Source organism: Palaemon carinicauda, chromosome 24 (genome assembly GCF_036898095.1).
Source record: "Palaemon carinicauda isolate YSFRI2023 chromosome 24, ASM3689809v2, whole genome shotgun sequence".
In the NCBI taxonomy this organism is placed as follows: domain Eukaryota; kingdom Metazoa; phylum Arthropoda; class Malacostraca; order Decapoda; family Palaemonidae; genus Palaemon; species Palaemon carinicauda.
In genome coordinates this window covers 107,861,996-107,876,995 of record NC_090748.1, presented here as the reverse complement: position 1 = coordinate 107,876,995, position 15,000 = coordinate 107,861,996, and the positions used below count along the sequence as shown (strand labels likewise).

The 15,000-nt window shown below is 30.9% G+C and overlaps 2 protein-coding genes and 1 long non-coding RNA gene across 3 annotated transcripts in view; 2 read left to right on the top strand and 1 right to left on the bottom strand.

Moving 5' to 3' along the window:
• The window catches only part of LOC137617953 (L-sorbose 1-dehydrogenase-like), a 24,856-nt gene extending 17,531 nt beyond the window's left edge, over nt 1–7,325 (top strand). The window contains exons 9-12 of the mRNA XM_068347888.1: nt 420–603; nt 3,680–3,926; nt 5,449–5,566; nt 7,097–7,325. Coding sequence (XP_068203989.1) covers nt 420–603; nt 3,680–3,926; nt 5,449–5,566; nt 7,097–7,282 — 735 coding nt within the window. The 3' untranslated portion in view covers nt 7,283–7,325. The remainder of the gene's footprint in view (nt 1–419; nt 604–3,679; nt 3,927–5,448; nt 5,567–7,096) is intronic.
• The window catches only part of LOC137617955 (neither inactivation nor afterpotential protein G-like), a 193,188-nt gene that overhangs the window by 153,418 nt on the left and 24,770 nt on the right, over nt 1–15,000 (bottom strand). The gene's annotated exons all lie outside the window — the stretch shown is intronic.
• Nucleotides 12,383–15,000, top strand: part of LOC137617952 (uncharacterized) — a 6,130-nt gene continuing 3,512 nt past the window's right edge. Inside the window, exons 1-2 of the long non-coding RNA XR_011039708.1 lie at nt 12,383–12,455; nt 14,490–15,000. The exon at nt 14,490–15,000 is cut by the window's right edge and continues 70 nt beyond it. This is a non-coding gene — a long non-coding RNA (uncharacterized lncRNA). The remainder of the gene's footprint in view (nt 12,456–14,489) is intronic.

Genomic DNA, 15,000 nt, shown 5'->3' with positions numbered 1-15,000 from the left:
GTATATATATGTATATATATATATATATATATATACATATAGTTTATATATATATATATATGTATATATGTATATATATATATATATATATGGTTTCTATATATGTGTATATATATATATATATATATATATATATATATATAAACTATATACATATACATATATGTATATAGTTTATATATATATATATATATATATATACGTATGGTTTATATATATATATATATATATATATATATATATATATATATATATATATATGCAGTAAGCCCCTTCATTGCACAAACAGTTTTAAGCTCACCTATCAAATAAAAATGTGGATTATGTGAAATAGAATTGACTTACTTAAGAATAGTATTATGATTAAAATGTATCACTAAATTCTTAAAATAAACAAACTCATAAATATTGACCCGCAGTACTTCGACGCCGCATTCCCCCAAATGAGCAACCACAGTTCGGAGGGCTTCGCCTTCATGGCGTCCTGCCTTCACCCGAAGAGCCGGGGTATCGTCCGGATGGTTTCCAGGGATCCTCTACATCCTCCGGGAATTGATCCTAACTATCTCGATCATCCGTATGATATACAGTGCATGAAATATGGTGAGTGGTTCATTCGGTTTACGTAGGAAATTAAATGGCGTAATGTATATTCAGGCGATGGAAGTCGCCAGAGTCGAATGTAGGCTGATGTATATTATTTTTTCTTGTTTCCTTTCCTCACTGAGCTATTTTCCCTGTTGGGGCCCCTGGGCTTATAGCATCTTGCTTTTCCAACTAGGGCTGTAGCTCAGCAAGTAATAATAATAATAATAATAATAATAATGTGAATATGAGATCTTAGAACATCTAAAACACTCGGATATTCATCATCATCTCCTACGTCTATTGGCGCAAAGGGCTTCAGTTAGATTTTGCCAGTCGTCTCTATCTTGAGGTTTTAATTCAATATTTCTCCATTCATCATCTACTTCGCACTGCATAGTCCTCATCCATGTAGGCCTGGGTCTTCCAACTCGTCTAGTGCCTTGTGGATCCCAGCTGAACGTTTGGTGAACTAATCTCTCTTTTTTTCTGACTTGGATGTTATATGTATAAAATACTGTCTGGATCTAAATGTTTTTTAGGTAAGCCAATTAACCTCAAGAAGATGGGATTTAAATCCATTGATAATTATCTACTTTCTAAAGTAAAGAAGTTTACCAGATAAGTTAATTATTCTCACTTTTAGAAGATCTGATTTGACTCCATTGATAATTATCGATTTTCTAAAGTAGTGAAGAGTAAGATATGCTAACCATACTTGAAATATGCTAATTAACCTCACTTCTAAAAGATATGATGGTTGAAATATGCTAATTAGCCACATTTCTAAAAGATATGATGGTTGAAATATGCTAACTACCCTCACTTCTAAAAGATATGATGTTTGAAATATTCTAATTAACCACACTTTTAGAGAAAATATGATATGACTCCTGATAATTATCTAGGCATATACCTTCTAAATTAAAGAATATTTGTCTTGTTCCCAGCATTCAAGTTAGACAATTATTATCCTCACTTCTAGAAGATGTGAAGTGAATCCCAAATAATCACCTAGGCCTACTTGCTAAAATAAAGAACATTTGCATTGCTCCTAACATTCAAGTTAGCCAATAATTAACCCCACTTCTAGAAGATGTGAAGTGACTCCCTTATAATCACCTAGGCCTACTTTCTAAATAAAGAAAATTTGTCTTGTTCCTAACATTTAAAATAGCCAATAATTATCCCCACTTTTAGAAGATATGAAGTGACTCCCTTATAATTACCTAAGCCTACTTTCTGAATAGAAAATATTTACATTGTTCCCAGCATTCAAGTTAGACAATAATTATCCCCATTTCTAGAAGATATGAAGTGACTCCCATATAATCACCTAGGCCTACTTGCTAAAATAAAGAACATTTGCATTGCTCCCAACATTCAAGTTAGCCAATGATTATCCCCACTTCCAGAAGATGTGAAGTGACACCCTTATAATCACCTAGGCCTACTTTCTAATAAAGAACATTTGTCTTGTTCCCAACTTTTAAAATAGCCAATAATTATCCCCACTTTTAGAAGATATGAAGTGATTCCCTTATAGTCACCTAGGCCTACTTTCTATTAAAGAACATTTGTATTATTCCCCAACATTCAAGTTAGACAACAATTATCCCCACTTCTAGAAGATATGAAGTGACTCCCTTATAATTACCTAGGCCTACTTTCTAAATAAAGAATATATGTATTATTCCCCAGCATTCCTGTTAGCCAATTATTATCCTCACTTCTAGAAGATATGAAGTAACTCCCTTATAATTACCTAGGCCTACTTTCTAAATAAAGAACATTTGTCTTGTTTCTAACTTTAAAGTTAGCCAATAATTATCCCCACATCTAGAAGATATGAAGTGACTCCCTTATAATTACCTAGGCCTACTTTTTGAATAGAAAATATTTACATTGTTCCCAGCAATCAAGTTAGACAATAATTATCCCCATTTCTAGAAGATATGAAGTGACTCCCATATAATCACCTAGGCCTACTTGCTAAAATAAAGAACATTTACATTGCTCCCAACATTCAAGTTAGCCAATAATTAACCCCACTTCTAGAAGATATGAAGTGACTCCCTTATAATTACCTAGGTCTACTTTCTGAATAGAAAATATTTACATTGTCCCCAGCATTCAAGTTAGACAATAATTATCCCCATTTCTAGAAGATATGAAGTGACTCCCTTATAATCACCTAGGCCTACTTGCTAAAATAAAGAACATTTGTCTTGTTCCCAACATTTGAAATAGCCAATAATTAACCCCACTTCTAGAAGATATGAAGTGACTCCCTAATAATCACCTAGGCCTACTTGCTAATAAAGAACATTTGTCTTGTTCCCAACATTTAAAATAGCCAATAATTATCCCCACATCTAGAAGATATGAAGTGACTCCCATATAATCACCTAGGCCTACTTGCTAAAATAAAGAAAATTTGCATTGCTCCTAACATTCAAGTTAGCCAATAATTAACCCCACTTCTAGAAGATGTGAAGTGACTCCCTAATAATCACCTAGGCTTACTTTCTAATAAAGAATATATGTATTATTCCCCAGCATTCAAGTTAACCAATGATTATCCCCACTTCTAGAAGATGTGAAGTGACTCCCTAATAATCACCTAGGCTTACTTTCTAATAAAGAATATATGTATTATTCCCCAGCATTCAAGTTAACCAATGATTATCCCCACTTCTAGAAGATGTGAAGTGACTCCCTAATAATCACCTAGGCCTACTTTCTAAATAAAGAATATATGGATTATTCCCCAGCATTCAAGTTAGCCAATTATTATCCTCACTTCTAGAAGATGTGAAGTGACTCCCTAATAATCACCTAGGCCTACTCTCTAAGAAAGAACATTTGTCTTGTTCCCAACATTTAAAATAGCCAATAATTATCCCCACTTCTAGAAGATATGAAGTGACTCCCTTATAATCACCTAGGCCTACTTTGTAATAAAGAACATTTGTATTATTCCCCAGCATTCCTGTTAGCCAATTATTATCCTCACTTTTAGAAGATATGAAGTGACTCCCTTATAATCACCTAGGCCTACTTTCTAATAAAGAACATTTGTATTATCCCCCAGCATTCAAACTAGCCATTCGACTATCAAGGACAAAGGCTTTTCAGAAAATCGGAGCTACTTTACACCTTCCAAGATACTCGGAATGCATGAAGACAAATGCCGAAACTGCTGATGACCACAAGTCACTTTATAACGAGTACGTGTCCTGTGTCATACGGCTATCGGCTGTGACTAGCCACAATCCAGTTGGGACGGCTAAAATAGGGCCACCTGGAGATCCGATGGCTGTGGTGGATCCTGAGTTAAGGTAGGCCTACTGATTTATGATACATGGTTTTATTGTGATTAATAGTTGCTGATTCTATGGAATATGAAAGTATTTTAAAATGAGACTTACTAAATCTACAGTATGTATAGGCTATGTAAAGGTAGGCCTACTAATTTATAATACATAGGTTTTTATTTGATTAATAGTTGCTGATTCTATGGAATATAAAAGTATGATAAAATGAGACTTACCAAATCTATGTATAGGCTATGTAAAGGTAGGCCTATTAATTTATGATACATGGTTTTATTGTGATTAATAGTTGCTGATTCTATGGAATATGAAAGTATGTTAAAATGAGATTTACTAAATCTGTGTATAGGCTATGTAATAGTTGGAACTTCAGGTATTCAAACTTAATGTAAGCCTAAATGTTTTAATGTTTTTTATGTTGAACAGGTTGATATAAGTCTTTATCTTAATTAACGTTGTTACTGATCATAAGATATTTTATATCATTAATCACTATTTCTTCACATATATTTTATCTATTTCCTTATTTTCTTTCCTCCTTGGGCTATTTTCCCTGTTGGAATCCTTGGGATTATAACATCTTGCTTTTCAAAATGATAATAATAATAATAATAATAATAATAATAATAATAAAAGCAGATTTTATCTCCACTCTGGGCTATTTTCCCAGTTGGAGCCCTTGGGCCTATAGCATCCTGCTTTTCCAACTAAGGTTGTAGCTTAGCTAATAATAATAATAATAATAATAATAATAATAAGTATTATTATTATTATTATTATTATTATTATTATTATTATTATAAAAGCAGATTTTATCTCCACACTGGACTATTTTCCCAGTTGGAGCCCTTGGGCTTATAGCATCCTGCTTTTCCAACTAAGGTTGTAGCTTAGCTAATAATAATAATAATAATAATAATAATAATAATAATAATAATAATAATAATAAAAACAGATTTTATCTCCACACTGGGCTATTTTCCCTGTTGGAACCCTTGGGCTTATAACATCCTGCTTTTCCTACTAAGGTTATGGCTTAGCTAGTAATAATAATAATAATAATAATAATAATAATAATAATAATAATAATAATAATAAACAGAGTTTATCTCCACACTGGACTATTTTCCCTGCTGGAACCCTTGGGCTTATAACATCCTGCTTTTCCTACTAAGGTTATAGCTTAGCTAATAATAATAATAATAATAATAATAATAATAATAATAATAATAATAAAAACAGATTTTATCTCCACACTGGGCTATTTTCCCTGTTGGAACCCTTGGGCTTATAACATCCTGCTTTTCCTACTGAGGTTATAGCTTAGCTAGTAATAATAATAATAATAATGATAATAATAATAATAATAATAATAATAATAATAATAAAAAACAGAGTTTATCTCCACACTGGGCTATTTTCCGTTAGAACCCTTGGGCTTATAACATCCTGCTTTTCCAACTAAGGTTGTAGCTTAGCTAATAATAATAATAATAATAATAATAATAGATTTGCTGTCTCCTTCCAGGGTTTACGGAACATCTAGACTCCGAGTAGTCGATGCATCAGCCATGCCTTCGTCCATCTCCGGTTCTCCAAATTCCGCTGTTATAGTCTTGGCCGAGAAAGCAGCCGACTTAATTAAGGTATATTAAGCGGGGTTGACACGGCCGAACGGTTCGAGGAGGTGGAGTCAGCCATAGGCCGGGAGCACACTAGCGACTCTGTGGCGCCACAAAGCCACAGCATCGTGTGGCGGGGATGTGGTCTCCCATAGGTTTCCATTGTTTTCAAAGCCACGCCACGCCTGTGGCGGGGATGAGCGACAGAGAGCCAAAACTTGAAAACAATGGAAACCTTTGGGAGACCACATCCCCGCCACACGATGTTGTGGCTTTGTGGCGCCACAGAGTCGCTAGTGTGCTCCCGGCCATAAGGTTTGTGGACAGTGAAGACCCGTCCACAAAAAGTCAGGCGAGAACAGACTTTTTTCGAACCGTTCGAACGTCATTTCAAACAATTGTCTGTCGAACTGCGAACATTACTTCAAACACTTGTCTGTCGAACTGCGTTCGACAAACCGTTCGACGTGTCAACACGCCTATATATAGTCCATATAATAATGTAAATGAAAAAAAGGTATTGAATGTTTGGAAATATTTGTCTAAACTCGAGTTCTTAAAACTAATAGAGTTAGATTTTGTTTAAAAATTAATCCTCAGTTTTCCTAATATTTACATGGTGTTTAGCGTAGTTTTTCGAATATTTATTTTCTAAAATAGCTAATTTAAGGATTATATTTGATATACAAATCGATGTTTAAATATATTTGTCTAAAAGTAAGTTCTTAAAACTCATAGTTATATTTAGATCAACGGTTAAACCTGTTTTCATAATATTTACGTATTTACATGGGGTTTAGCGTAGTTTTTTCAAATATATATTTTCTAAAATAGCTAATCTAAGGACTATATTGGATATACAAATAGATGTTTACATATATTTGTCTAAAAGTTAGTTCTTAGAACTAATAGAGTTAGATTTTGTTAGGTTAAACCTGTTTTCATAATATTTACGTATTTAGCATAGTGTTTAGCGTTGTTTTTCAAACATATATATTCTAAAATATCTAATCTAAGGACTATATTGGATATGCAAATCTATGTTTACATACATTTGTCTAAATGTATGTTCTGAACCTCTTAAAGATTTAGTTATATTAGATTATCGAGTTAAACCTTAAACCTCAGTTTTCACAATACCTACATAGTGTTTAGAGTAGTTTTTCAAATACATATTTTCTAAAATACCTAATATAAGGACTATTTTAGTAAAATATTTTATTTTTCCTCTTTTTTCTTCACAGGAAACATGGAAGGATAATGATAAAGATTTAGTTATATTAGATTATCGAGTTAAACCTTAAACCTCAGTTTTCACAATACCTACATAGTGTTTAGCATAGTTTTTCAAATACATATTTTCTAAATTACCTAATATAAGGACTACATTGGTAAAATATTTTATTTTTCCTCTTTTTTTCCCCACAGGAAACATGGAAGGATAATGATTTAGAGTAGTTTTTCAAATACATATTTTCTAATTTACCTAATATAAGGACTACATTGGTAAAATATTTTATTTTTCCTCTTTTTTTCCCCTTTTTTTCACCACAGGAAACATGGAAGGATAATGATTTATCCACCGAGAGGATCTGTTCAACCTCAGAAAATTGCGAGGTGGAAATTCTAGCAACTTTATCCAGTAGGGGTGCTTCCATCATCTTGCCATACTACAGCTCTAATTTTATCATTATTTCCTCTTTCTGTTTATTTCTGGCAACCATGACTGGTTTTCTATAGCCTAGAGCTTTTTTTTCCATTTGCTGGATGAAATTACTCCTGTTATTTTGATGTAGTTGTATTAATAAACATGAATTTCTTGATGATTTTCCTGATTCCCAAAAGTAGAGAGTTTTATCAAGAGCGTATGATGTCTCATCTTACGGTGTCAGTGTTATTTATCCATCATCATTATTATTATTATTATTATTATTAAATGCTAAGCTACAACCCTAGTTGGAAAAGCAGGATGCTATAAGCCCAGGGGCCCCAACAGGGAAAATAGCCCAGTGAGGAAAGGAAATAAGGAAATAAGGAAAAATAGAACATTTTAGGAATAGTAACAATATTAAAATAAATATTTCCTATTTAAACTATAAAAACTTTAACAGAACAAGAGGAAGAGAAACTAGATAGAAAAGTGTGCCCAAGTGTACCCTCAAGCAAGAGAACTCTAACCCAAGGCAGTGTAAGACCATGGTACAGAGGCTATGGTACTACCCAAGACTAGAGAACAATGGTTTGATTTTGGAGTGTCCTTCTCCTAGAAGAGCTGCTTATCATAGCTAAAGAGTCTCTTCAACCTTTACCAAGAGGAAAGTAGCCACTGAACAACTACAGTGCAGTAGTTAACCCCTTGGGTGAAGAAGAATTCGATGCTTATGATAAATAATACTTTTATTACATTAGTACATTCGTAAGAAACTGATATTCTGGTTCTCAGTAAGTTTAATTTACATTGGCGGCGACCTACTGCATTCTACTAATATCCAGGTACAAATGTCAGGATGCCAGATGACAGATAATCAACCAACCAAATCAGGTATAAGAAGCTATGACCATCGTAAACAATCTTTTTCTTTTCCCTTAAATTCGTGAATATATTTTGAATATAATGACTACAAGAATATATTAAATAAAAAAATTAGATAAACCGAAATATAAATTAGCTGACCAGAAGAATTAGTTTGTATATTTGAGATAAGAAACAATGTGATTGGACTCATTAGGCCTACTGAGACTTGTATTCAAAGCTATACCATCGTTTGTTATAGAAGACTTCTAAACTAATTCTTTCTTGTCTAGGCAATATGGATTATTTTATATGATCTTCATTCCATTTTATATAAAAAGCTTTGGTTATTTCGAAAAAAGAGACCCAAAGATTGATTTAATAAAGAAAAATAGACCAAAATTTGTACTGTATTTTGGACTTTCGACTTTTTAATTCTGTGCAGTGGAATCTTTTCAAAATGTTTCTCTTCTGATCAGTGTAATTTTAGTTTTTGATCATTCTTTACGATGTTAAATTATCCTTCTTCTTATATCTTATTCATTATTTACTTATTTTACCTTTTTTCATTACATATATCCATGATAATTCCTCACTATAAATCTCCGTTAAGAAATAGGTCTATTATTTTTATTATTATTAAAAGAAGGAGTTTTACCAGCCCAATGAGTCAAGCTTGACTCTCACAGGGCTGGCCCGAAAAAAAAAATCGGGATATAAAAAATTATAAGATTATCAAAATTCAATCGATAAGGAAAAAATAAATAAATAAATGAAAAAAAAATAATTATATATATGTATATACAGTATATACTTATTATCTTTAAATATTCTAAATATGGGTGAATAGATTGATGAATATATATATATATATATATATATATATATATATATATATATATATATATATATATATATATATATATATATATATATATATATATATATATATATATATATATGAAATCTGAGTGATAAGAATAATTAACTAGATATTAAATCTATGTAATTCAAAATGAATTGGTAAAAAATCTTAGGTAAAAATTTAGATTCTATCAATAATACGAGAATTCCTTAAAAAAGTTAAAATTCTAGAAACAGAAAAATTAATAGGTCTAGAATTTATATATTCTAATAAGTAATAAGTGAAACTAAGAGTCCGTTAAAATCTCTCTCTCTCTCTCTCTCTCTCTCTCTCTCTCTCTCTCTCTCTCTCTCTCTCTCTCTCTCTTTACCACGGTCATCTCCAGACTGGTAAGCCCCTTTCTTATAACCTCAAGTTTTCGCCTGATTGCTTCATAACCTTTTAGATAATGCATTTTTAATCTAAGCTTATGGATCGATAAAGGCTTAATGAATAAAAAAAAAAAAATGAACTCGTACTGTTCTGTGCTTTAGTATCTATACTTTTAAAAAAAAATAAAAACTGATATTATTTTATATAAATGCACACACATATAGCCTACATATATACATAATATATTATAATATAGAGACCAAATGTCTGGCGATATATATATATATATATATATATATATATATATATATATATATACATATATATATATATATATATATATGTGTGTGTGTGTGTGTGTGTGTAAATATATATAAATATGTATATATATGCATATATATATATATATATATATATATATATATATATGTATGTATATATATAGGCTATATATATATATATATATATATATATATATATGTGTAAATATATATAAATATATATATGTATATATATATTTATAAATATATATATATATATATATATATATATATATATATATATATATCATTATCATCATCTCTCACGCCTATTGACGCAAAAGGCCTCGGTTAGATTTTACCAGTCGTCTCTATTTTGAGCTTTTAAATCAATACTTTTCCATTCATCATCTCCTACTTCGCGCTTCATAGCCCTCAGCCATGTAGGCCTGGGTCTTCCAACTCTTCTGGTGCCTTGTGGAGCCAAGCTGAACGTTTAGCGAACTAATCTCTCCTGGTGAGTGCGAAGAGCATGTCCAAACCATCTCCATTAAGCCTTCACGATGATCTCGTCCACATATGGCTCTCGAGTAATCTCTCTTATAGTTTCATTTCTAATCCTGTCCTGTTATTTAATGGTTAATTATTCTTCTGAGGGCTTTGTCTTCAATTTACATAATCTGTTGGATATTCGAGGAAGGCATTTGCCAATAGCGGACGGTAAAAGAAGAATTCGTTCGAGTGGCTGGTTACATAAGGACACATATCCTCCCTAATCATTAATGCCCCTTCATCTCAAGGTTGATACTTCCTCGGTTATATTTCTCCCTTTGGTACTTGAGTATACTTTGTATGTGAACAGTGTTATGGTTGAGATTTAAGTTATGCATTATTATTATTATTATTATTATTATTATTATTATCACTTACTAAGCTGCTACCCTATAGTCAATTTCTTTTAGCGATGCAGATTGGCACCGACTCGCAGTGGTGCCCTTTTAGCTCGGAAAAGTTTCCTGATCGCTGATTGATTGGACGAGATAATTCTAACCAATCAGCGATCAGGAAACTTTTCCGAGCTAAAAGGCCACCGCTGCGAGTAGGTGCAAATCTGACTAGATAAAAGAAATGGACTATAGTTGGAATAGCAGGATGCTATAAGCCAAGGGGCCCCAACAGGGAAAAATAGCTCAGTGAGGAAAGGAAGCAAGGAAAAAAAAAGAAATATTTTAACAACAGCAACAACACCAAAACAAATATTTCCTATATTATTATTATTATTATTATTATTATTATTATTATTATTATTATTATTACTTACTAAGCTGCTACCCTAGTTGGAATAACTGGATGCTATAAGCCCAGGGGGGCCCAGCAGGGAGAAATAGCTCAGTGAGGAAAGGAAACAAGGAAAAAATTGAATATTTTAATAACAGCGACAACACCAAAACAAATATTTCCTATATTATTATTATCATTATTATCAATTGCTAAGCTACAACCCTAGTTGGAATAACTGGATACTATAAGCCCAGGAAGTCCCAACAGGGAAAATTGCTCAGTGAGGAAAGGAAACAAGGAAATATAAAATCTTTCAAAAACAGCAACAACACCAAAACAAATATTTCCTATATAAACCATAAAAACTTTAACAAAATAAGAGAAAGAGAAATTAGATAGAATAGTGTGCCCGAGTGTACCTTCAAGCAAGAGAACTTTAACAGAAGACAGTGGAAGACCATGATACAGAGGCTATGGCACTACCCAAGACTAGAGAACAATGGTTTGATTTTGGAGTGTCCTTCTCCTAGAAGAGCTGCTTACCATAGCTAAAGAGTCTCTTCTACCCTTTCCAAGAGGAAAGTGGCCACTGAACAATTACAGTGCAGTAGTTAACCCCTTGGGTGAAGAAGAATTATTTAGTAATCTCATTGTTGTCAGGTGTATAAGACCAGAGAATAATCTGGTAGAGAATATTCCAGACTATTCGGTATATGTGTAGACAAAGGAAAAGTGAACCGTAACCAGAGAGAAGGATCCAATGTAGTACTGTCTGGCTAGTCAAAGGACTCCATAACTCTCTGGTGGTAGTATCTTAACGGGTGGCTGGTGCCCTAGCCAACCTACTACCTATACTTTGTATGAGATATAAGAAATGTCATTGCATTAAATCAGGGTAGAAATTTTTATGAAACGTTATATGACGTAACTTTGTAATTTTTTATTTTGAAAATCATTCAGCTAAAGAGGTATTTTGAGAAAAAGGTTAAAGTTCCTCTGTTTTTTAAATATACAACGATATATAAATAAGGATTTTTAATATTCAAGGCTCTTGGACACTTAGGCCTAATGGTGTTTTTTTAAAGTTATTTTAATTTTTTTAATAAGTTTTATTTATTTTTGTTAATCTTTTCGGTTGTTGATAATAATAATAATAATAATAATAATAATAATAATAGACTTAGACTTTAGACTTTATATATATATATATATATATATATATATATATATATATATATATATATATATATAATAATAATAATAATAATAATAATAATAATAATAATAACATTGAAAATAACATATTCTTCCCAATGAATGCTACACCTGTTCCAACTATTCCTCCAAGACAAGGCATAAAATGCATTCCCACTTTAACCAGGAAAGACTTTTGCTGGGCGATACAAGGTTGACCTCCTTCTCGTAAACACGCTTACATCATACTTCTCTCCCCTCTCTCTCTCTCTCTCTCTCTCTCTCTCTCTCTCTCTCTCTCTCCCACTCCCCCTCGGAGGTAGGTAGTTCTGAGGGGAGTTATACTTAGGCGGGGAGAGTTAGTCTAGTTCGTTTCTCTGTCCGCCTCGGGAGTGCGCTAAAGTATCTCTGTCGTTAGCGCTGGTCTAAGTATGTTTCTAGCTAGCGCTGCGCTAGAGAATAATTTAATAATTTATTAACTTAACTGTAAAGTGATAATCAAATGCTTGATTTGAAATCATGTGGATGAGTTTAAAGGCCGTTCGTGAATGGCAGAGGCAAGGGATAATATCCTGCCCTATCAAGCAGGATAATGCCCTAGAGACTGACCATATATATGATCAGCGCCCAAGCATCCTCTTCACCAAAGTTAGGACCAGGGAGGGTCAGGCAATGGCTGCAGTGTTCGTGTTTTGTTTTTAAATGAAGATAGGTCGTTTTTCCATTTGTCTTTTTTGTTTTGCAAGTAGGAATATATATATATATATATATATATATATATATATATATATATAGAGGCCTATATATATATGTATATATATGTATATATATATAGGCCTATATATATACATATATATAGGCCTATATATATATATACATATATATATAGGCCTCTATATATATATATATATATATATATATATATATATATATATATATATATATATACATATACATATATATATAGGCCTCTATATATATATATATGCATATATATATATGTATATATATAGGCCTATATATACATACATATATATATATATATATATATATATATATATATATATAGGCCCATATATATATGTATATATATAGGCTTATATATATATTTATACATATATATAGGCCTATATATATATATATATGTGTGTGTATATTTATACATATATATATATATATATATATATATATATATATATATATATATATATATATATATATATATATATATATATATATATAATGAAGTATGTAATATACATAAAGTTTTGTGAAGCCTTTTTATTTTTGCAAGTAGGAAAATATTCATAACTTATAAACGTCATAATTTTTTTTTAATCTAAAAAAAGATTACTTGTAAATTAGAAAATCAATATAATTCATCGTCATTTTTTTTACTCTTACAAAAAATATGCAATAAATATAAATGTGTGAAGATTTTTTTTTACTTTGTCATAAGATATAATATTGCTAGATTCTTAACTTGTAACAAAATACGTAAGAATTATAATAAGAATTATAAGAATCACAAAGTTAGAGCAAATTAAGAATTACTAAGTTAGAGACAAGTTATAAAAAATCACAAAGTTTGAAAAAAGTTACATGAATAAAATGAGAAATGTTGAAAATGAATATAAAATCACTTTAAATTGAGATGACTACTTTAATATTGATTCACAAATTTCGTAAGTTAAATATGAGTAACATGACTTAAAATCAATATTCTTAAAAAAAAAAATAAATAAAATAAAAATTCCTGTCACGTCGACGAATAGATATAAAAAGTAGGTCAATTTAATTTTCGTCTGAGTGATGAATACGAAAATAAAAAAATAGAAATAGAAAAATATCTTATTTGATATGCTTACTTCTATCTCATATATAGTTGTGGAGGTTTAAAAAAAAGTATGATATAGTTATATGATTTGCAATCCCTGAAGCAATTTCTATATTCTATGGCCAATGAAGAACTTTCATTTTGAAGATAATGGAAGAAATTGTCAAGAAGTATTATATATAGCTATGGCACTACCCAAGGCTAGAGAATAATGGTTTGATTCTGGGGTGTCTTTCTCCTAGAACAGCTGCTTACCATAGCTAAAGTCTCTTCTATCCTTACAGGGCAGTCCTTAACCCTTTGGGTGAAGAAGAATTGTTTGGTAATCTCATTGTTATCAGAAATAGTTTTATATAAATAAGGTATATATATATATATATATATATATATATATATATATATATATATATATATATATATATGTATATATATATATATATATATATATATATATATATATATATATATATATGGAGGAATCATAATCTTGACGATAGGGCATTTAAGTCAACTTTATGAGAAAATACTCTTGGTGTTTTTAAACGGAAAAGATAAAAGAATAATTTGTTTTTTTATTTAATTTTTACTGGATTTTATTTATATATATTTATCATTCTTTGTTGCAGGAATCTTTTCTTGTTAAACGTTTCATTGTAAGAGTAGGAAATACTGCTTGGTGTGTGGTTGGACATTACGTTTAGACCTAAAGTAAACGTTTGAACCAGTGTGAAAAAAAAGAAATACTGTTTGTTCTACTACTGAAATAGAAGAGGAAGAAGAAGAAGAAGGAGAAGAGGAAGAAGAAGAGGAAGAAGAAGGAGAAAAGGAAGAAAAAGAAGAAATGCTTCTTGGTGTGTTGGTGGACTATATAGTAGTCAACGTTTGGACAATTGTATAAAAGTAAATAAGGCATAGTGTGTTGTTGGTCTTACCTAAAGTCAACGTTTGCATCATTATAAAATAATAAAATACTGCTTAGTTTGTTGTAAATAATAAAATACTGCTTAGTTTGTTGGTGGACCTAAAAACAACATTATAAAACGTAAATAGAGACAGAAAACTACTTAAACGATGAAGAGATAACATCTTATGGAAGAAGAAAAGATTTAACAACTCAACTATAGAGGGAAAAACTAA